Source organism: Stegostoma tigrinum, chromosome 7 (assembly GCF_030684315.1).
Source record: "Stegostoma tigrinum isolate sSteTig4 chromosome 7, sSteTig4.hap1, whole genome shotgun sequence".
NCBI classification, from domain to species: domain Eukaryota; kingdom Metazoa; phylum Chordata; class Chondrichthyes; order Orectolobiformes; family Stegostomatidae; genus Stegostoma; species Stegostoma tigrinum.
Window position 1 is genome coordinate 99,622,246 of NC_081360.1, and position 24,207 is coordinate 99,646,452.

Genomic DNA, 24,207 nt, shown 5'->3' on the forward strand with positions numbered 1-24,207 from the left:
AAAAGCTTTTAACTACATTCAAAGCCATCTTGAAAAACGATTCTGTGCAATAAACTTTCCCACTTGATTCTCTTTATGTCCACAACCTTCATTTACCTGTTTGCTCAAAAGAGAGATAACTGCCTCTCTCTCCCACATCCAGAATGCATTTAAATTTGCTTCCTTCTTGGTGGATGTCTAATTCTTCACTTTTGAAAATTAGCTTCGGAGTTCCCTCAAAACCATTCTATCACAGACCCTACCACATTCTACCATAGACCCCAGTGGCAGAAACAAAACTTCACTCAACTCTAGTCCAAAATCCTTTTATTATGGTCAACCACAGGAGAGCAGACCGGCTTATTCTGTCTTAATGACTCTGTTTGGGTAACTAATCTCTTCCTGAGATACTAGATCACTGGATTCTTGATGTCATACTTCAATACTTTCATGCCCAGGCACAAGTCCATACATTGTGCAAACAGTTAGCTCCACTAAGCTGGCACTGCCAATAGATTACTAAAACTTCTCATGTTTCTTAGCTGCACCAAGCAAGTATCGCTGTTGGACTTTCTTTGCTGCCACATTCAGCTTCATTTTAATTATCAATAGCTCACAGGTCTTTTCTGAGCCATAATTGTTTCCAACCCGCAATGACATTGTCACCTTCTCAGCTCATTGGAACTTCTGCCAAGTTCGAAGTGACTCGAGACTTCTGATCATAACACCATGGCTACCTAGAGCCTCCTGCCACTCCATCCAAATACTTGGATGTCAAGCTATCCAAATACTTGGATGTCAAGCTATCCAAAGTGAGAAACCTTCTGCTTCTAAACAGCACGGAATCACTTTCTCTGACTCACTCCCTGTCTAAGACAGAATTTGATCTTTGAACTGATCTGGTTGACGTCTGAAAACTCTCATTCAAACATTGAATTATGAGATGAAAGGTGTGGTTGTTATTTTTGGAGATTGAATTTCAAAATATAGTGGTAATAGTGACTATTATAAAGGAGTTTCTTTTTAAAAAGTAGCTCAGAGCTAATTGGAACGTAATCTAACATTGTTCAGACAACAAATGGCTCTCTGGTGTGTTAATAGAAAATGATTTATACAGTGCTGATTTATAACAGTGCACAATAGTTGGTTTTGGGCTTAGAACAATTAAGGAATGAATTTAATTTAGAAATACAAACAATGGAAGCAAAGTTTATTATATGAGAAATAAAAACCAATATATCTGAACGTAGAAAAGTTGAGAAAAATATTAAAACATACATCAACAAAACAAAGTTTTCAACTCATATCCCTGTAAGGACTCTGATTTGATCATTTCAAAAGTGCCCTAAAATTTTATGTGGAAAAAAATCACAAGGCATCCTGAAGCACTTAACTTCAAAAGTATTTTTGCAATTATCATAATAAATAGGAAGCATTGTTGACAATTTGAGAACTCAATTTGCGCTTGGTGAGTTCCTACAAACAGCAGTAAGATAATGACCAGATCATTAATTTTTTTTCTTTGTTTTGGTGATATTGGCAAGAATGTTGAACAAATCTTGCGCTTTAAAAAAAACAAACATATTATGTTTATTTCAATCTGACAGAGTTGGCAGGGCCTCAATTTGTAATATTTCATCCAAATGACTCTGGAGACTACTCTACAACACTCTCTTAGGTACTGCACTAGGATTGTCACTCTCAGGTTACATGCTCAAACTTTCGAGTGTGACTCAAACTTCCAACCTTCTGCCTCTGAGCTGCGCTTGCTATCTTCAGACCGGTACCCTTATTTTAATTTCCTCTCTCATAGTCCAGTATTCAAATCCTTTAATTTTCTGGTATAGACAGTAAATTTGATCAGTCTTGGCATTGCTCCCAAAGGTCAAAACAGTTGATAAATTGTTCCATTGGATGTGCCATAGAAGTGTATGGAACTGTGCCCACTAGAAATTTATCTAGATTGAATATTGGGGTTTTCAGTAATTTCTTTGTAAGTAGTTGGGTCAGGTGTAGATCATATAGCTTGTTGGGCCTGCTCTGCATTTGATACATTCGTGGCTGATCTTCGTTTTGAACTCCTCTTTCTGGCCTGCTTCCCATATCTCTTAAGATAGGATGATTTTTTTACTTCAAAAAGTTAAGTGTATCCAGTGGTGTATCATTTATAAATTTGATCAGAATACCAAATAACAACCTTGCATTTCTTTGACTCATTGATATCTGTAGCTCCTTTGACTTAATTTGATTTGTCATTAAATGTCATCGTCAGTAACTTTGCAAACTTTGTGTATTCTGTTGTCCTGATATAGAAATTGCTTGCATTTTTAAATATGCTGCTTATTTTTCAAAATTTGTTTTATTTTCCCAGGTTCAGCGAAAATGATTTTTTTTCCTACTGTCTCCTCGGTTGAGCCGCTTCTCTTAAGTTTGCCTGTGTTATGAATGAAATGGCAGTTCATGGCTGCATCCAAGACTGAGGAGTGTTCCATAGACCCCAGTGGCAGAAACAAAACTTCACTCAACTCTAGTCCAAAATCCTTTTATTATGGTCAACCACAGGAGAGCAGACCGGCTTATTCTGTTTCCCAGCATCCACTATGGGAATGGGATGGCTATAATGTGATTGTACCAGTAAGGAAACAAAATACTTGTTCAGGAACATCTCAGAATGTTGCTGGTCACTCTTATCCTTCTCTGTCAGGAGGTAATGGCAAATCATTAACGTTGAGCTCGCATGCAGGTTTTCGTTCAAATGTTTTGATCAGTCCTTTTGATAGCTCGCCCATTCATGATCGAATTGGCTATGGCTGCAGATCCTATCAGAGACTTGAATCCCTGGGTTCACGATTTAATGGACTAGGAAGTAGAACAACATCAAGTTCAGCGAATATTAATGACTTTATCCCCTCACTCCCCTCGAGAACAATTTCTTGCGAAAGCTTAATGAAACCCAATGGTGCCATTACTCCAATTTCACAGCATTATGGTTCTCATAGTGCTGGTCATGAACCTCTGCTCTCGGGCAGAAATGGCCCCAATCATGCAGGTAAACCTACCTCACTATTTTGCAAACCTTTGCTGAACACAAATGCATTCATGAGACCCACCAGTGCCAAAGTGCCTATGCTCCAGAAATGTGACAGGAATGCCAAGTCTTTAAATGGAAGCAATGAATTTGGAGACTCAGAAAGTGCAGCTAAGAACAATGGTATCAACACTAGGACTATCTCTGGAAGTGCTGTTCGTGTTAACACAGATCTTAAGTTAGATCGATCTTCACATCAGAATGAACATTCTCATGGTAATTTGAAGAGTGCTATCAAGCTAACCAAAAGTAATGCTGGGGATCCAGAGCTAAAGTTTACAGAAGCTATAAGAAGGTTATCAGAAGACCACATCCCGAAGAATCATGTAATTGAGCGATGTGTGACATTTTCAAAAGAAACTGAAGGCTTACCTTCCCAAGGTATTCATTTTCTGAATGGCTCCGTCAGTGCTGTAGGATTATTGAAAAGAACTGTGCCAAATCTCAATCGGGAGAAAAATAATCTCCAAACAGTCTTAAAAGCTGAGCGACGTTGTACCAATGTTAACTTGGAGCCTGCAGCTAAAGAGAACAGTACATATAAAAATAATCTAGTTGCTCGTACCAACAGAACTCCTGTTGGCATTTTATCCACCAATATGCACATCCAGAATAGTAGCCCAGTCAGTTTTGCAAGATCTCCTGACTTGCACCATGAGCCTGACCAAAGCAAGAAGATGATCTCTCTTTCTTCCCCTAAGACAAACATTGGCTCAGTCACACTACAGATTGCTGCCATGCAACTCAAGTGTGCAAAAAGGGTTGAAAAAACTGTGGAAAAGCCCAAGAATGATGCAGGTTCTCAAGACTCTGAGTAAGTATCCTTCCAGTATTTCCCAACCTATTACATTGCCAGTATCCCATTAATATTAAGTCACGCTGTTAAAAATGTGGCTGTAGGGGCTGTATGGTATAATTTGATGAACAGACTAAGTGGATTGAGTTGATGAATCTAATTGTTTTTGCTTAGTTCTGACACCACTCGAGATGCTAGCACACTTTGAAATGATTGGCTGCCTTTCTTGGACCTTTATTCCAAGGGAACTAGAGTCTGAAACCAGTCTTGTTACATCCCTACAAGGTATTGGTGAGGCAATGCTTTAGAGTACTGTGTACAGTTTTATCTCTCATGCTTAAGAAAGCATTACTGACACAGGAGACAGTTTAAAGAGATTCACAACATTGATTTTTTACGATTAAAAGGGGCTGGATAAACCGATTAGACCTTTATTCATTAGAATTTAGCAGAAGGATAATCTTATTGAAACATGCAAAATTCTGATGGGCTTGACGGGACAGATATTGAAAAGATGTTGCCACAACTGGGGGATTATCAAGTTAGAGGACACTGACTTAAAACTGAACGGGACTTGCTTTGTCAGTCTTGGCATAGATTATAAGATCAAAGTGGTTACGTCAGAGATATATAAGATTTTGCATAGTACTGTAGCTATAGTCTAACCAGTTCTGAATTTTTTCATTGTGGGAAGGATTTGACTGCACTGGAGGCTGCAGAAGAGATTCACCAGGGATGTTGCCTGGGGTTAAGCATTTCTGCTATAAAGAGGCTGGAGCAGCTCATCTTCTTTTAAACAGAAGGTTGAGGGGGAACTTGATGGAAGTTCATAAGATTCTGAGGGCCACGGGCAGCAATAATAAAGCAGCTATTCCCCTTGGGGTCAAAACAAGGAGGATTTTTTTTTAAAAAGTGGAAGTCAGGAGGTTTTACAGGGAATTTGAGGAAACCTTCTTTCACCTAGAGATGGTGGGCATCTGGAATGCACATCCTGGGAGGTAGGTGAGGTGTGTAACCTCGCAGCCTTTTAAAAAGGTAATGGATGAGCACTTGAATTCTCATAACATTCAGGGGCATAGTACAGGATGGTGGGACTAGTGTAGATTTTGTATAGCTTTAGTGGTACAGACTTGAGGCAAAGGTCTCTTCTGTACTGTGCAATTCTATCATTGTATATGATGGACTCTCTTCTGTCAGAGGGTAGTGAATGTTTAGAATTTTCAAATCAAAAGCATTGATCACTGGAGACAGTAAATAACATTTATTGAAATATTGAGTAGAGGGCTATGAGAAGCTAGCCCAAAAGAGGAATTGAGGCTGGGGAGCAGATCAGCTATGATCTTCTAGAATAGTGGGGCAGGCTTGAGGTGCTGAATGGCCTACCCATCTTTTTCCTTGTGTTGTAACTCGTGCAAGCATTAATTATAATACGTTTCACTCCATTTTACTCAATGACTTTGTAACTTGATTAGGCACAAGTATATGTTTCATGCATCTCTTGTTTATGAACATGATTGTATGGAGCATTATGAAGTTCAAGTTCTTCAAATGCCTTGTGAGTTTGGTATTAATCTTGGTCAGCTACTTATGCACATAGATTTTTAACATGTTTTTACATTTTGTGCCTGCCATCTAGTGCTTCTCTCAAATTCAGTTGAACACGTACTCGACTATTTTCTCATGGGAACTCTTTGAATGAAACCTAGGTAAAGGGCCAAAGTCTGGTCTGAAGTGTATTATCAAAGTTGAAAACTGTTGAGCTTTTATTATTCATTCATGGCACGTGGCTGTTGCAGAAAGGCCAGCATTTATCAGAACTGATGAAGCATCAGTGGACCCAAAGCATTAACTCTGCTTTCTCTCCACGGACACTGCCAGATTTGTTGAGTTTCTTCAGTGATTTCTATTTTTGATGTGATAAGAACATATACTTGTCATACTGTAGAAAATGTATAGAACATTGTATCGTCAAGAAAATCTATTCGATAAAGTGAATTGCTGTCTTGCCTGCCATTACCAAAGTGTGATAATGGATGCTTATCTGGCATTTTCCTGCACAACCTGTTCCTCATCTTAGCTATGTTGTGTAGGAGAGAATCAAATACTGTTGAGATTCTTCTACTTTATTTGCCCAACCATTTCCAAAGAAAACACTTCGGCCACCTCTAGTGGGATGCCACCACCTGACATTCATTCATGACCAGTATAAAGAAAAATTCCTAAAGGTAGGGCCACCATCTGTCATCAAGTTAAATTAAGGAAAGCATCAAGCTAAAGGATAAAGCATGTGACTACACAAAGCTGAATGACAGGTCAAATGATGGGTTAGAATATAACAATGACAGAGAATGACTGAAAGGTTAATCAGAAAGAAGAAATTGCAGTATGAGAGGAAACTACCTAGAAATGTAAAAACCTGATACCAAGAGCTGAGATTGGTATTTGAAGAGGATGAAGTAATTGAGTGCTGCTCATCCAGAGATGGAAACAGAAAGTTAGTGATGGATAATAAGGAAATAGCTGAAAGGAATGACCAAAAATTTTGCTTCTGACTTTATTATAGAGGATGCAAAAAACAGTAATAACGATAAATAAAGTTGGAGGAGGGAGGCACAAGTGAGACAGTGAGAAACTGAACTTCATATTTAGTCACATTGCACTGCATTATTCAAGTTTGCCCATTCACTCAACTTGTTTAAATCACTCTGAAGCTTCCTTCTACCCTCCCCATATCTGTCAGTGCCACCCAGTTTTAATGTTGGAAAACTTGGAAATGTTGCATTTGGTTATCTCATTCAAGTCACTTATGAATAGCTGAGACCCAAGCAGTGATCCTTGTAGTATCCCAGTAACCATTGCTTACCACTTGGAAAAAGACCTATTTATTCCCAAAGAAAACAAATTGCTAGAGAAACTCAGCATCTGTAGAGAGAAAGCAGTGTTAAAATTTCTAGTCCAGTGACCATTTTTAAGAACTGAAGATAGCTAGGAATAGGTGATATTTATGCTGAAGACCAGGGGTAGGAGGAGAAGTGAGAAGACAAGCAGACAGAATTGGAGCTCAGAGAAAGAGAATGACACGGAGACAAAGGGATAGATAGTAGTATGCACACAAGAAAGGAAGGTTGATAATGGGGACGTGAGATGAAATGGGTTGGCTATAATGAAAGCAGTCCATGCCACAACCGGGCCTAATGTGGAGTTGAGTAAAGGACATGGAAGGTGGTATTTGGGCCCATAGGTTATTGAACTCTGTATTGAGTCCTGAACGCAGCAGGGTTCCCAAGCAGAAAATGAGATGCCGTTCCTCCAGTTTGCCCTCGTCCCTTCTCTCCCCTCTCACAACACTGATAGGGCCCCACTGATCCTCACTTTCTACCCCCACCAACATTCATTGCCATTTCTGCCACCTCTAGTCGGATGCCACCACTGGACATTCATTTGTGGGACGTGGATGTCGTTGGCTGGCTAGCACTTATTGCCCGTCTGTCGTTGCCCTTGAGAAAATTGTGGTGAGCTTCCTCCTTGACCCACTGCAGTTAATCTGCTGTGGATTGACCCACAATGCCTTTAGGGAGGGAATTCCAGAATTTTGATCCAGTGACAGTGAAAGAATGGCGATATAGTCCTGAGTTAGGATAGTGAGTGGTTTGGAAGGGAACTTGAAGATGGTCATGTTCTCGTGAATCTGCTGCTCTTTTTCTTCTAGATATCCTTTCCATCTCTAATCAGTATTTCACGGGGTCTGCTCCTTCTGGCACACGCTGTTCTTCCACTCCATTCCCAACACCTCCCCACATCATTATCTCATGCAGTCGCAGAAGTTGTAAAACCTGCTTGTTTGCAGCCTTTCTCCTTACTCTCTAAAGCTACGGACACCTTGTGAAGCACCAATTTTGCCTGTACTTCACTCAGTCTAAGCTATTCTTTTTAGGCCCAATGTGGTCTCCTCAGTATAGGAGAGGCAAAACGTAGACGGGACAACTGTTTTGCAGTTCACCTATGTTCTGACTGCAGAAATGACTTTGAATTTTCATTTGCCTACTGTTTTGTGAGCCTTGGCTAACATTTCTATCTCAGGTGTGCTGCATTTCTCCAGTGAAACTCATTGTAAACTGGAAGAACAGCTGCTTGCAGACCGTGCAGGATTCAGGATTCAATATCGATTTTGGAACCTGAAAACCTACTTTCCGTATTCTTTACCCACCCTGACACCCCAGACCTTGTCATCATGTAGGCAGTTTTTCAGCCAAGCCAACCTATTTTTGCCTACTCATGGTCTCCATTATGAGCTTTTCTTTCTTCTAAGCATATTATCATCCATCTCTTTTGTCTCCTTGTGTGTTCTCTTGCTCAAATGCTGTCTCTTGCATTCCCTCTCCGGCCATCATCTTAAATGCTACCTCTTCGTAGCTATCAGAGATAATAGGAACTGCAGATGCTGGAGAATCCAAGATAACAAAGTGTGAGGCTGGATGAACACAGCAGGCCAAGCAGCATCTCAGGAGCACAAAAGCTGACGTTTCGGGCCTAAACCCTTCATCAGAGAGCGGTATGGGGAGAGGGTTCTGAAATAAATAGGGAGAGAAGGGGAGGCGGACCAAAGATGGATGGAGAAGATAGGTGGGGAGGGGATAGGTCAGTCCGGGGAGGACAGACAAGTCAAGGAGGCGGGATGAGGTAAGTAGGTGGGAAATGGAGGTGCGGCTTGAGGTGGGAGGAGGGGATAAGTGAGAGGAAGAACAGGTTAGGGAGGCGGGGTCGAGCTGGGCAGATTTTGGGATGCAGTGGGGGAAGGGGAGATTTTAAAGCTTGTGAAGTCCATATTGATACCCTTGGGCTGCAGGGTTCCCAAGCGCACATTGATACAGTCGCAAACCATTTTAACTCCCCCTCCCATTCCTTAGACGACATGCCCATCATGGGCTTCCTGCAGTGCCACAGTGATGCCACCCGAAGGTTGCAGAAACAGCAACTCATATTCCGCTTGGGAACCCTGCAGCCCAATGGTATCAATGTGAACTTCACAAGCTTCAAAATCTCCACCCCCCCCACCCACCCCCCCCCCCCCCCAACTGCATCCCAAACCAGCCCAGCTCGTCCCCACCTCCCTAACCTGTTCTTCCTCTCACCTATCCGCCCCCCCCTCCCTATTTATTCCAGTTCCCTCTCCCCATCCCCCTCTCTGATGAAGGGTCTAGGCCCGAAACGTCAGCTTTTGTGCTCCTGAGATGCTGCTTGGCCTTCATCCGACTTCACACTTTCTTATCTTCGTAGCTATCATCCGTTTTGAAGAAGGATCACTGCCCTTGAAGTGTTAATTCTGTTTTCTGTTCCCAGATGCTACGAGAGTTACTGAGTTTATCCAGCACTTTGTTTTCATTAAGATTTCCTGCTTTAGCAGTCCTTGTTTTCTTTTTCCCATTCCTGTTCTGTTTCCTGTCTGACAACTGGTTCTTGACTCATGTCAGTATATTACTGCCTATCCAAAGTGCCTTAATTTTATGCAATAACCTCTTGTGTTAAACAAAATCTAAAGCCTTGTAAAAATCCAAACTTACAAGGCTCAGTGGTTCTCCCTTACCTATACCATTTGTTACATCCTCAAAAATACTCCATGAGATTTGTTAAGCACAATTTACCTTTCATAAACCCATGCTGGCATTGCCCAGTCCTATGAATGGTTTGAAAATGTTTTGTTATCATATCTTTTATAACAGTCGAGCATGTTGCCTGCATCTGATTAGGCTAACTGGCCTGTAATTCTGTTTTATCTCTCCTTTTTAACTTGTTAAATAATCTGGTCACATTTGTGACCGTCCAATCTATAATAATTACTCTAGATGTTATGGAATTTTAGGAAGTGACCACCAAATCATCCACTATTTCCAGGGCGGCTTCCTTTAGGAACGAACTAGAGAACAGACTACCCTCAAGTTGGGTATTGTGTAATGAGAAAGAAATAATTAGCAAATTATTTGTAATTGGCAAACTATTTATGAGACGCCTCTTGGAGATAAGTGACCATAATATGATAGAATTCGTCCTCGAGATGGTGAATGACCTGATTGATTCTGACATGAGGGTCCTGAAATTCCTCTCATTCTACTTTCATTTTTGCTGAGATTTTAAATGCTCACAATTCTCAGGCTCGTTTCTTCTGACCATTTTTAATATGTCTCCCCTTTAGATCCAATGTTGTCCCTAATTTCTTTTCAAAGCCATAGTTGAGTCACCTAGCTAATAAGGTGTAGAGCTGGATGAACACAGCAGGCCAAGCAGGAAGGCTGACGTTTCGGGCCTAGACCCTTCATCAGAAATGAGTCACCTTTCCTCTACTATTTTTGCACCAGGCAAGAATGAATAATTTTGTAATTCATGCACCAGTTCTTTAATTATAGACCATTGACTATCCAATGTCAACTCTTTAAGTAAGAATGCCCAATGTACCCTTGCCAGTTCTTGCTTCATACCCTTTATTTACATTCAAGACCCTAATTTTGGATTTGACTTTTAAACTCTCCGTTCTGATAGAATTCTTTAGCATATTATTGTGGCTTACCCTGAAAGGACCCCGCACAACAACCTGGTAATTAATCCTAAACCATTGCATAATACCCAATCTGGATAGCCTGTTCTCTTGTTGGTTCCTCAATGTATTGGTCTAAAAAGTCACCAAATACACACCAGAAAATTCCCCTCCACAAAGATCATTGCTGGTACAGTTGGTTGAATATGTATGTAAGTCACCCATGGCTACAAGTTGTGCCTTACAGCCTGCATCTGATTTCTTACTTAATGCCTTCCCTTACATCTCCAGGACTGTTTCGGACCCTATAGATGATTTTCAACAGCTTTTTCTGAACTTTGGTGTCTTTTTTTCTGTCTCCATCAGTACAGATTCCACAACATGATTTTCTGCGCCAGTGTCCTTATTCACTGTTGCATTGATTTCTTTCTTTTTGGCTGTCCTTCCTAAGTATTGAATACCTGCTGAATGTTTAGCTTCTATCCAGCAGCCGTGTTCCAATAATTGCAACTAAATCATAACTGTTTACATCTATTTTCTCTGCTAGTTGACTTACCTTATTGCTTTGTGCATTAAGGCACAGTCTTCTGACTTGACTTTTTTTAACCTTGTTAGTCATCTTAGCTCCAGTTTGCACAATGGCCCATTTTTACCCCCTTTTTGTTTTCTGCCTTCCACTTGTGCTGCTTGCCTTTTCTCTCTTTTTTTTTTCCTGTCTGTGTTCCTCCCAGTTCCGGCTCCCTGCTCAGGCTTTTGTGCCCTTGCCATTGTAATTTAAACTGGGCCCAGCCACACCAAGTTATGGTGTTGAGATAGCAGATCGACCATTATAATATTGATTGGCAGAACTGGTTGAATGGCCTATTCCTGCTCCTAGTTTCTAGATTTGATTGAAGTTCATAAGATGCTGAATGCTAATTAGTGAGTTTCTGGATAACAGATTGAGCGGAAGGATTGTCAGAGAATACAGGAAGGTACAAATAGGCTGGCGACCTAAGTGGAGAAATGGCAGAATTTAATCTGGGCAAATGAGGTGAGGTATTTTGGAAGATCCAGTGCAGGAAGCAGATATGTAGTAAATGGCAGAACCCTTGAAGCACTACTTTTTTTTTCTTCATTCATTCATGGGATGAGGGCATCGCTGACTAGGCAGCATTCATGGCCCATCTGTGGGTCTGTAATGTAGGCCAGACCGGGTAAGGATGGCAATTTCCTTCCCTGAAGGGCATTAATGAACATAGAGGGATCTAAGTGTACAGAACCACAGTTTGCTGAAAGTGGCAACACAAGTGGATAAGGTGGTCAAGAAGGTGTATGGCATGCTTGTTTTCATTGGCTAGGACATGGAATATAATATTAGCAAGACATTTTGCAGCTGTAGGCCACGTTTAGAATATTGTACACAGTTCTAGTTGCTACATGACCAGAAGAACGTGGAGGCTTTGGAGAGGGTACAGAAAAAGTTTTTTTCAGGATGTTGCCTGGTTTGGAGGTTATTAGCTATGAAGAGAGATTGGACAAACTTAGTTTGTTTTCACTTGAATGTCAGAGGCTGAGGGCGACCTGATAGCTTACAAAACTGAGGCATGGATAAAAAAGCGGAAGATTCTGACTATCCAAAGGTAGAACTTTACTGGAGAGCACAGATGTAAGGTAAAAGGTGGTGGTGCTGGAGTTAGGTAGGGGGGATTGAAACAAAGATGTTTCAAGGATTCAAACACTTTTTTTAAACTGAGGATGGTAAGACCTGGAGTGCACTGTCAGAGCAGGTGGTGGAGGCAGATACAACAGTGACATCTAGGAGTCATCTTGACAGATACATAAATAGGCAGGGAATAGAGAGATATGGACCACATAGAGGTAATAGGTTTTTAGTTTGAAAACGTGTCACATGTTAGTGCAGACTTGGTGGGCTGAAGGGCCTGTTCCTGTGCTGTACTGTGTCCTCTATCTTGACAGGGTGGATTTGGAAAGGATGTTTTTCTTTATAGGTCAGTCCAGAACAAGGATCACTTAAAATTAGGGGTCACTCTTGGATGCAGATGAGAATGAGGTTTAAAATATTTCAGAATTCCCTGCATCAGTGTGTGTTGGAAGCCAAGTTGTTGAGTATTTTTTAAGAAGGAGGTAGAATTTTTAGGCGATGAAATTGAAGCTATACTGGACTCGTGCGAATGTAGGATTTGAAGTGTAAACAGTTCGGTCATGATCTTATTGAACGAAAGAGTTCGTTTGAGGGACTTCAGCTGTGACTTTGTTCATAATTATCACTGAGCTTCCCTTCTGTTTGTCCAGGAAAACAGATGGAGGAGACATAGGTTTTAAACTAAATGATTGATAAAGTACTGTACTTCCAAGCTATCTAAACCATGTCTCTGTTACTTACCAGGCAGGAGATGGTGGAGGAGGAGGAGGAGGAAGAAGAAGAAGAGGTTGCAGATGGACTGGATGATACCAGCAGCGAGGAATGTAATGGTAATTTCAATGAATCATGTTCATCAGTGGTAGATGTTTTCTTATCATTGGGTTCCTCCTTCATTCCTGAAAACCAGATCATTGTGCGAAACTTATTCGTGTAACTTGACAGTGTTAAGAGGCCCAGTACTCAACATGCTCACCTGGTCATCAAACACCTATGTACTGTTTCCCATTTTCTGGATTTGGTCCATAGCTTAGTATAGTCCGTCGCTCTTCAAGTGATGCCTAAATACTAGTTAAATGTTGTCAGTTCTTGCCTCTATCATTCTGCAGGGAGTGAGTTCCTTGTACCACCACCCTCTGGGTGAAAAATTCTTTTTAAATCTCATCTTGAACCTCCTGCCATTAGCTTAAATGTGTGCTGTCCAAGTTATTAATCTCTGACTAAAGGGAAAATTTCTTCCCATCAATCTATATCCCTCATAATTTTGTACACCTCAACTGAGTCCCACCTTTTGTCGTCTTCGTTCTAAGGGAAACAACCTACATTTATCCCAGAGATAATGGGAACTGCAGATGCTGGAGAATTCCAAGATAATAAAATGTGAGGCTGGATGAACACAGCAGGCCAAGCAGCATCTCAGGAGCACAAAAGCTGACGTTTCGGGCCTAGACCCTTCATCAGAGAGGGGGATGGGGAGAGGGAACTGGAATAAATAGGGAGAGAGGGGGAGGCGGACCGAAGATGGAGAATAAAGAAGATAGGTGTAGAGAGTATAGGTGGGGAGGTAGGGAGGGGATAGGTCAGTCCAGGGAAGACGGACAGGTCAAGGAGGTGGGATGAGGTTAGTAGGTAGATGGGGGTGCGGCTTGTGGTGGGAGGAAGGGATGGATGAGAGGAAGAACCGGTTAGGGAGGCAGAGACAGGTTGGACTGGTTTTGGGGTGCAGTGGGTGGGGGGGGAAGAGCTGGGCTGGTTGTGTGGTGCAGTGGGGGGAGGGGAGGAACTGGGCTAGTTTAGGGATGCAGTAGGGGAAGGGGAGATTTTGAAACTGGTGAAGTCCACATTGATACCATATGGCTGCAGGGTTCCCAGGCGGAATATGAGTTGCTGTTCCTGCAACCTTCGGGTGGCATCATTGTGGCAGTGCAGGAGGCCCATGATGGACATGTCATCTAAAGAATGGGAGGGGGAGTGGAAATGGTTTGCGACTGGGAGGTGCAGTTGTTTGTTGCGAACTGAGCGGAGGTGTTCTGCAAAGCGGTCCCCAAGCCTCTGCTTGGTTTCCCCAATGTAGAGGAAGCCGCACCAGGTACAGTGGATGCAGTATGCCACATTGGCAGATGTGCAGGTGAACCTCTGCTTAATGTGGAATGTCATCTTGGGGCCTGGGATAGGGGTGAGGGAGGAGGTGTGGGGACAAGTGTAGCATTTCCTGCGGTTGCAGGGGAAGGTGCCTGGTGTGGGGTTGGAGGGCAGTGTGGAGCGAACAAGGGAGTCACGGAGAGAGTGGTCTCTCCGGAAAGCAGACAGGGGTGGGGATGGAAAAATGTCTTGGGTGGTGGGGTCGGATTGTAAATGGCGGAAGTGTCGGAGGATGATGCGTTGTATCCGGAGGTTGGTAGGGTGGTGTGTGAGGACGAGGGGGATCCTCTTAGGGCGGTTGTGGCGGGGGCAGGGTGTGAGGGATGTGTTGCGGGAAATACGGGAGACGTGGTCAAGGGCGTTCTCGATCACTGTGGGGGGAAAGTTGCGGTCCTTAAAGAACTTGGACATCTGGGATGTGCGGGAGTGGAATGTCTTATTGGCGGAGGCGGAGGAATTGGGAATAGGGGATGGAATTTTTGCAGGAGGGTGGGTGGGAGGAGGTGTATTCTAGGTAGCTGTGGGAGTCGGTGGGCTTGAAATGGACATCAGTTACAAGCTGTCTTCCCTGGACTGACCTATCCCCTCCCTACCTCCCCACCTATACTCTCTCCACCTATCTTCTTTACTCTCCATCTTCGGTCCGCCTCCCCCTCTCTCCCTATTTATTCCAGTTCCCTCTCCCCATCCCCCTCTCTGATGAAGGGTCTAGGCCCGAAACGTCAGCTTTTGTGCTCCTGAGATGCTGCTTGGCCTGCTGTGTTCATCCAGCCTCACATTTTATTATTACATTTATCCCATCTTCCTTCACAGTGAATAGCGCCATCCTAGACAGCATCCTGGTGAATCTCTTCTGGCCACTGCCTCTATAACAGTCACATCCTTTGTATAACAGTCAACCAGAACTGTGTGGCAGTACTACAGCTGTGGTCTAACTAACATCTTCTACCCCCTCCATCATCATCTCCCTACTATTGCATTCGGTGCTTCGACTAATAAAGTTAAGTTCCCCATATCCTTTCTTAACCACCTTTATCCACTTATCTTATTGTCTTCAAAGATCTGTGAACATTCACACCAAAGTCCTTCTGATCCTCTGTACTTACTAGTCTGCTGCCATTTAACATATATTCCCTTCTCTGTAGGCATTGGCACATGTTTTAACTCTTTTTTTTAAGTAAGGCATCTTACGCAAAGTGCTGCAAATCTAATGGCTGGGTGAAAGCTTATGAACAGTTTTTGTAATTCTGCTTCAAATTCCTGCATCTTGTTTCAGTTCTGGTTTGATTTTTATTCAAAACAAATGTTTCGTCCCACTTTCAATCGAAGCGTTTATTCCCAGATTTGATCTTGGTCATGGGAAAACTTGATTCACAATTTGTTTATTGCTGTCTACAGTTTCATTCTAGATATTGAAGGATATTTTTCTCAAAAGAGCTAAGTTACTTTATTCCACTTGTCACAGCTCAGGAGGCCATAGAAAATGCTGAGAAATAATAAACTGGGGCTCAGATGACAGTTAAGTTTTTCATATGTTCCGTTTCTCATGGATTTCAAAATCTATACACTGTTCACAAGAGTGTTATTCTTAGCAATGTATGCTTGTTTCCTTTTTACCTCTAAGTTTAAATAGAACAATAAGGTTTAAACCCAAAATTATTGGGTTTGCATGACTTTTCAATAATACTTTTGTGGTTGAATTTAGGAACATAAGGAATAGGCTTGTATATTGGCCATTTGGCCCTTCAAACCTTCTGTAAGACATAGACAATCTTGTACTTTTGGTTCATACTCCTTACAACATAGTACTACTCTTGATTTCCAAGAGAGTCGTCAGCCTCTCTTGAATAAATTCCATGACTGAGGATCCATAGTTGGAATCAAGAATACCAAAGATTCACAAGCCTCTGTTTTGAAGAAATTTCTCCTCATCTCAGTCCCAAATGGCTGACTCCCAGTTCTGGACTGCTAAGGCAGAGAAATATTCTCCTAAGAAAGCACACTTCTTGACAGATATCTCCCTTTTTGTTTTTGTAAGAATAAAATATGATTCAGTTAAAAATAATTTTCCCTTTTTAAGAGATCTACGCATGGTTTCAACAGAGGGCTGAGGGTTCATACCTGTTAATTTTGGCATTGTTACATTTTTAAGGAACAAACTGATACTAGTTGTTTCCTTTTTAGAAGAGTCAGAGTGTTCTACCATTTCAGAATCTTGTTCTACTGAATCGACACATGGTTTATCTAAGGTGGCCTTCAGTGAACTCCCAGAATCTGCTGATGCCAGGTAAGTTTACTGATATGTTTTACTTACTTTGACTGAAGAATTGGAAGTCCTGCTGTGGTTTGCTGTTATGTTCCTAGTATTCTCTCAGGAATCATAGGATCCTTAGAGTCCAAAAAGCCTCCGATGAAGCGCCTGTGTGTTTTCCCGCCTGGTTTTTAAGCTGTGGAGTCCGTTGAGCTGGATTGCTCCACTTTCGGTTTTCCTTCGTTGTGAAGTGTATATGGGGGCGAGTTCTATGTGCTTTATTAAGGAGTGCCAAGCTTCTAGTAATTCCCTTGACTGACTCTGCTTAGCTTGTCCCAGGATTTTGGTGTTGTCCCAGACAAATTGGTGATTTTCCTTATCCATGTGGATTGAGATGAGTGAGTATTGATTGTGTCTTTTTTTAGCCTATAAAGATAAGGAGAACCACCAATTCGACTGGAACAAGCTAAACAGAGACAGGCACAGGAATTCCTAGAAGCCTGGCATTCCTCAAATAAAGCCGTTAATAACAGAACTCAACCCCATATACACCCCACTATGAAGGAAAACTGGAAGTGAGGTAATCCAGCTCAACCAACTCCAAAGTTTAAAAACCAGGCAGGAAAACACACCGCTTCATTGGAGGCTGCACTGAAGATGTTACTCCAGCATGATAACGAAACGTCTGCAGAACAACAAATTGGCTCAGCGAGCCAACCAAGTTCAATGCCCACAACCCGAGCTACAGATCTACTCCAGAATCTTAGGGGAGTCAGCCACATTGCTGTGGTCACATGTTGACCAGACCAGGAAGGATGTTAGTTTCCCTTCCTCAAGGATGTAAGTGAACCAGATGGGTTTTTCCTGACAGTCAACAATGGATTCATGGGGGTGGTCATTTGATTCTCGATTCCAGATTTTTCATTGAATTAAAATTCCATCATCTGCTGTGGCAGGATTTGAACCCGGGTCCCCAGAACATTATCTGGGTCTCTGGATTAACAGTCCAGCAATAATACCATTAGGCCATTGCCTCCCCTGTAAAGTTTGTATGTATTTTTTCCATGAATCTAACAACTGGACATTGGAATCAAGATACATAGTTGTCTCATCCTTTGTCTGATGCTGCAGGTTGCAGTCTTTCTTTTAATGAGACAAATGTCTGTTAGGATTGGCAACTGTTCCTAAATTGCACATTGCTAATTGCTTAGGTATGGATGAGATTGTTGAATGGATATGACACAGTGGGTTCCTATTGGGTTAACAGCCTGCTGATTATTACTAGGAGGACTTTTTTTTTAAACCATGATTTAGGTGTAATATAGTGTATGCTCATTGCAGAGCCTTAACTCTTTTGGGTTTTCATATCCTTCCAAGTAATTATTTGTTCACTATTGAATCATCACTTAGCTTTCTGTTCAAACTTCCTCCTTTCCCTTTTTTGTTAAAACAAGTGAGTGTTCTCATCAAATAAAAGTCCAACGGTTGTGGAAATGTGAGAATTTTTATTTGATTGCAAGTGCTTTTAGAAGTGTTTTTAAAGTTCATTCTCACCAATTGAAATACAGTGTAGCAAAGAGGTTGTGATCTGTAAGCTGCTGCCATTTTATCTGTGAGGTAGCTTCGGGCTAGCCACCATCACAAATAAGTGAGGTTCTGTGTTTTCCATGTTGGTGTTTTCAAAAATCTTTTTGAAAAGCTTGACATCTGGATTATTCCTTGTGATGGTATTTAGTTACAATGAATTTAATGTTGCATGCTACTAATACACTTGTTCTCTGTGCTTCCCTTTTCTGTTCAGGAATGTTTTTGATTCTTGCTACCCACAAGCACCAGAAAGTAAAATTCAAGCTCCTAAGCCAGCCTTGGTAAAAAGCCTATTTCATGATATGCCTCTGACGATTTACTTTGGGACTTCGAATGAGAAAAGTAAGGAAGGAAAGCTAAATGTATTTGTTTCTGACGTTTTAAGTAAAGGATTTTGTATTCATTCATATGGTGCTACATTGTTTGAGGACAAAATAAAGTTTGCATTTCTTTTCCTTTGCTGCAATCACTTACTTTCTGTTTACTTTTAAATCCACCACCCCATACATCCTCCCTTCCTTCTATCTTCTTTCTGGATGGCTGCTCCTTCCTTATTTAAATTTCATACTGAGTTCTAGATATCATCTGCAAGCTTGAATATTAATTCATTGCATTTTACACCCCCCCACGAGTTGCACTTGGAAAAGTGATACTGCTGATCTGCTTTTTTTGAATCGTTGCAGTCTGTTGTAAAGGCCTTGTAAAGATCATTTGAAAAGATGTTAGTTTGCTGGGCTCACTCAATTTAAAACTTTTTGGTCACTTTTTTATATGTTTTTAAAATTCACATTTTTTCAAACATTTAAAGTTGTCTGGATTTCTGATCTGACCATTCTATAATTGTGTAAAACTAGAAGACAGCACATTTGGTAATGATGGAGGGGAAAAAAGATTGTCTCTCTTCTTGCCTAAAGAAAAACAGACTTGTATCCTGGTTTGAGAAGCAGTGAATAGAATTTATGGAGGGAGTCTATACGTTGGGGTATGTGGCTGGCCGGAGCAGTAAGGGAATGAACAAGACACAGGAGAGAGTATTTTTTTGCTTGAAGGAAGTTGTGAAATTTATTTCATTGTGTTTTGTGGAAATGTTTTAGTTTTACTTAATGAAATTGTAAAAAAAATCCTCATTGTGGGGCAGGCGCCCCACGAACTGAAACCTACTTCTCCCACACTGGTCTTTGAATCACACGTTTGTTTCCCTAATCTTACTTGTTCAGTGCCAATTGCATATGGCTCAGGTAGTAATCCAGAGATTTTTTTTTTTACTTTTGATGTTTTTGTTTCGAACCTAACTTCTGTTCCTTCAACAGAACCTCATTACTAGTTCTACCTATGTTGTTTGATGTGAACCATAACCACTGAATTCTCCCAACTTGAAGCAATTTCTTCTCCATCCCCAGTTCAGCTATTCCAAATCCTGGCACTGGAGAAATAACACAGCCGCCTGGAATTATTGTCTTAGTTGCAGAGTAAAATGTCAGTTCCTCACCCAACTATCCTGCTATCTCTACAATGTGTTTTGCTCCCTGCTCTTGAATAGCTTTCTGTACTACTGGATGTTGGCTCACCCCTTCTGTGGCCCTCACTCTCATCCAAACAAGTTGTGAAATTCCCAGATCTCTTGGATAGTTGCAAAGGTCAGTACTCCTGTGCTGCTGCACTCTGTATTCCCTTACCTGCTTCACTTGCTGTCACACTTGCCTGCTCCTGACCATTGATCAAAACAGAGGACTTTCTCGTAAGGGGCGTGGCCGCCTCTGGAAGAGTGTGCCTAGGAAACATCCCTTCCAATTATTCAGTTACAAAAATATCAAACTCTACTTTCTAGTGGAATTTCCAGGTAGGAGTAGGAATCCTTGAGGTCACTTGCATCTTCTGGTACAGCAATTCTAATTGACACAGCCAAAAGTGCGTAAACTGCAGATGTGTCTGGGAGGAATTGTTTGTTTTCCATCTGCTCTCCAGGTATTAACATTGAATTGTGGTGAATTGAGTACTAAGTTGTATCATCAGAGTAAGCCCTAGGGATGTTTTGGTTTACATTTATAATTCAAAACAAATCTGAGCAGTATTTTTCTCTGTGAAATCATTGCACAGCTGCCCAGGTTTTCTTGTGGGCTCTGCAAAACATACTTCTTATTCTTCGTATCCATGGAGGGTACTTAAGCAATTCAGGACTGAACTGTGCATGTAGTATGCAAGAGCAGGAACTTGGAATATTCAGTTTGTAGTAGTCATTCACAAGTGTTAGAACTTTGAAATAAATCATCAAAGCCGATCTATTTGTCTGTTTTTTGTTTTATCACTTTCAACTGTGTAATACATGAAAAATTGCTTAGCATAGAAATGAGTAGAGGTCTTGAGAAAATTACTTATGAAGACAGTGATTTGTTGTATGTAGCGAACATGACCAATGAGTTTTCAAGATGGTGCAAAAGGCAGTTTCATTGGTGAATGAAAAAAAGGCAGTAAGAGTGGATTGGCTGTATGCTAAGGAATGAAAACTTGCTGAGGAAGCTGTTAGATGATTTGAAGATTTAGGATCAAGGAGGGAGTGAATATAATAAATGGCTTGAAATTGAAAATAGGAGGCAAGCATGAAGACATACAGAGAAATGAGCAAAATACTTCACCTTCAGCTGTTCACAGCTAAGCTGGAGGATCTTAAGAAAATAGGGCAAAAGTAGCAAATTAATTTGAGAAACAAGATCAGATATGATCTAATTGCATAGTTGGAAAAGCCCAAGAGACTGAATGGTGACTCTCATTCCTATACAATAGCCATATATTTGTACTTCTGACAAGAATTACTAGATAACAATCAAAATAGGAATCCTCCTCAGCCAAGTGATACCGAGACCATGTGTGCATTACACTAACTCAAAACAAAACTGGGATCAAACCTAAATCTTTCCTAATCTGTATGACTCACTACTTATTGTCTGAAACAATTGGACTTTCTTTACTGTTTAAAGTCTTGAGCTTAGGGCCTATAAAGTAATCATTTTTCGCTTTGCATCTTTCACAATAGGATCACAGTGTAATTTTTGTTTTTTTTTAATCTGAGTGTCTGACTTTGATTTTGGTGTTCACAGTTGAACTTTTGCCGTGGGATCAACGAAGACAGATGAAATGGAAAATGTCCACTGTAACGCCGATAGTTGTGAAAAATGCCATTGCCAGATCCCATTTCAAAATTACTAAAAGTAAGTCTTGTTAGTACTAATAAGCATATCTTAACCTTTTACTTCCACGTTTAAACTTTAACACTTATGCAATTATCGCTGGATTGTGGGTTTTGTGAAAAATTAAGAAACTTCGACTATAGTTTCTCAATATAACAGTTAAAGTCTCAAAACAGCAACTTAAGACTGTCAAATCTAACAAATGTGATTGGGTTTAATAGGCTATTAGACCAGAGGCTATTATAGGGAAAAGCACTGTTCACAGGTAAAAACACCCCAGATATTGGGATGTAGTCCTGAAAACACCTTGATCCCATACAATAACAATAAAATTATTACTGAAATAACCAGCAGCCAATGACCCAGCAATACGAAGTCAAACTGAAGAACGTGAATGTTAATACTTGGGTGCACAGATCTTGAACAGCTGAAAGTTCACTAGTCAGTGCCCATCAGTGTTACTACACCCTGTTGACTGAATGTCCCAGTTAGCTGGTTGGAACACAGATAAATATTTCTCAGTTTCAAATGAGGAAGAGGAAAGTTATAGTTTACGGTGCCTCCGCCCAAGTAAAAATGTGTGGTTGTTGAGGATAAATTCTACTGCACCTGCCTATAAATTGCAAGCACTCACTGAGTAGGTTTAAACATGAGACATGGCCACTGGGAAAAGGTATTAGATAGAGGTAATTGCCTAATGAAAAATCAAAAAGAGGCATGTAAAAATTGCCGTAAAGTGGAAAATTGATGTGTTTTTACATTTCAGGATGTTATGATTGGCTGGGCTGCTGGGGCCATCACATGAAATCACCGCTATTCAAAACTCTTCGGGAATATCAAAAGGTAAGCAGTTAGAATTTCAAAATATTAGCATTACTATGCCTTCCCCCTTTCAATGCTAATGTTTATTTCATTTTTATTGAAATATTAAACGAGTGCTAGTATTTGTTGCATTTGTCTGTCCTACTTAGAGTTCTTAGAACCAAAGCTGATAAGGAGGGTGTCCCTTCAGAATTTGAAAGCCAGTCTCAGTATTTTACCTGAGCCCTGTATACACATTTTAATCATCACTTAATTCTTTTCGGCCACTGTGATGCCTAGTGTTCTTCTGCCCTAAAATGGAGACTGTTGAGTCAAAGCATTGTCTTTTCGAGTGATTTAAGTCCAGTTTTAGCATCAAATTACCTTCAAACAATACCTTGCCTGTGTTGAAATGTATGCTATTTACATGACTTGAAATCAGCATCAATCAGAGACCTGTGCTACTACAACTTTATTCATTGATGGTATATGGGAATCACCGGCTGGGCCAGCATTGATTGCCCATTGCTGGTTGCTCTTGAAGCTGATGGCGAGCTCTGCTTTGAACTGTGCAGCATCCTCCCTTTTGAACTTGCCTTTGGGCCTCCATTTTCGGTTGTCTAGGTGCAAATTTCTGAAACTATCTCCCGACACCTCTCTTCCTACAACTGTCGTAAAATTGATCTCTGACCAAATGTTTAGTTGTCCACCCTGATACCTTCTCTTGGCTCAGCAGTTTTTTTTTGTTTCATTACACTTTTGAACAATTTCAGAACCATTCTGGACAATTTATTGCCTCTACAAATGCTATGTAAATTGTTCACTTAGCAATTGCTAAATTACACTACTTTTAAAACTTCACTCTGAAACTGTTTTCCAATGTGGTGATCGTTTGTATTTTGCATTTCTCTTCTCAAATTGGGTAAACAGCGTAAAATGCTGGAGCATTTTGAAGGGAGAAAACAACCTAACTCCGCGTTTGTTCTCCTCCTTAGCTGAATCATTTTCCAGGATCTTTTCAAATTGGACGCAAGGACCGCTTGTGGCGTAACTTATTGAGAATGCAGGTGCGATTTGGGAAGAGGGAGTTCAATTTTTTCCCACAGTCCTTCATTCTTCCTCATGACATCAAACTGCTGAAGAATGCCTGGGGGGCTTGCTCTGGCAAGCAGAAATGGATCATCAAACCAGTAAGTTAAGCCTAAGCTTTAAGATAATTGGAAAATAACCTGAGAAGAGTTGAACACTTTTATCTTGTGCATAGATTTATGATGATGCACTGCCTGAAATTTTTTGAGAGCAGATTCAGTGTAACTTTTAAGAAGGAATTGGATATGTACTTGAAAAGGGATAAACGCTATGGCTCTGGGGAACAGAGTGGGTAAGTGGGACTAATTGGGATAACCGTTACAAAGAACCGGTAGAGAGATGCTGAGCTGAAGTACCTCTTCTGCTCTGTAGTTCTGAGAAGTAGTCTAATTGATAAATAGCACTATCCACACTGATTTGAGAGAATCTCTTGGCCAAGACCACCCAGACTGGAGAAGAAGCCTCTACAGATGTGCAGAAAACTTCAGTTGTCTCTGACATTCAAGATGGAGACTGGTTGTTACCAGCCAAAGGATCATGTGAAAACCTGGACACCTTGTACACCCACACCTGTGGCAGAGATTGCACCCTTGTGAAGAAAAATCGTAACAGGCTTGGTGTTAATTCTGTTTCTTTCTCCATGATGCTGCCAGACCTGAATTTCTCCAGCTTTGCCTTTGTTACACATACAGAACTGGACTGTTTAGTCACCTTAGGACACATTTATTCCAGGTTAGAAAATTGTTGTTCAAGGTCTCAAGGGTTTGCCTAAGAAGAGAAATGAGCAAAATTTGGCTTTTGATGACTTGAAAAATTAATGCTAATTTTTAAAAAAAGTCTTCTGCTTATACTTTACCTTTCATGACCACCGGGATGTCCTCGTTATTTAGATATTTGAAAATTTCTTTGTACTGTCATGGAGTGTGAGCTTTGCTGGTAAGGCCATGATTTGTGCTCAAGTCTTTAAGTAAAGCTTTCTCCTGTAGGTTTCCAGTGTGAAAGTAGGTTCTACCTTGTATCAAGCCATGGTTGACAGAGGGTTAGTAATTCGAAGTTTAGGGATGCTAAAATAAGAATCATCAAGGATTTCTGTAATTTATATTGAGCAGTAGTGTTCA

At 41.0% G+C, this 24,207-nt stretch overlaps 1 protein-coding gene across 4 annotated transcripts in view; it reads left to right on the forward strand.

Moving 5' to 3' along the window:
- ttll4 (tubulin tyrosine ligase-like family, member 4) overlaps positions 1 to 24,207 on the forward strand; it is a 92,732-nt gene that overhangs the window by 17,841 nt on the left and 50,684 nt on the right. For 3 of the 4 annotated variants that reach the window (XR_007247943.1, XM_048534664.2, XM_048534665.2), the window contains exons 2-8: positions 2,351 to 3,881; positions 12,782 to 12,867; positions 16,361 to 16,463; positions 18,229 to 18,356; positions 21,110 to 21,220; positions 21,966 to 22,042; positions 22,996 to 23,190. Coding sequence is in view for 3 of the 4 variants with exons in the window: in XM_048534664.2 (XP_048390621.1) it covers positions 2,425 to 3,881; positions 12,782 to 12,867; positions 16,361 to 16,463; positions 18,229 to 18,356; positions 21,110 to 21,220; positions 21,966 to 22,042; positions 22,996 to 23,190 (2,157 nt within the window). In the remaining variant the exon portion in view is untranslated. The remainder of the gene's footprint in view (positions 1 to 2,350; positions 3,882 to 12,781; positions 12,868 to 16,360; positions 16,464 to 18,228; positions 18,357 to 21,109; positions 21,221 to 21,965; positions 22,043 to 22,995; positions 23,191 to 24,207) is intronic. The other variant, XM_048534666.2, reaches the window with a different exon arrangement.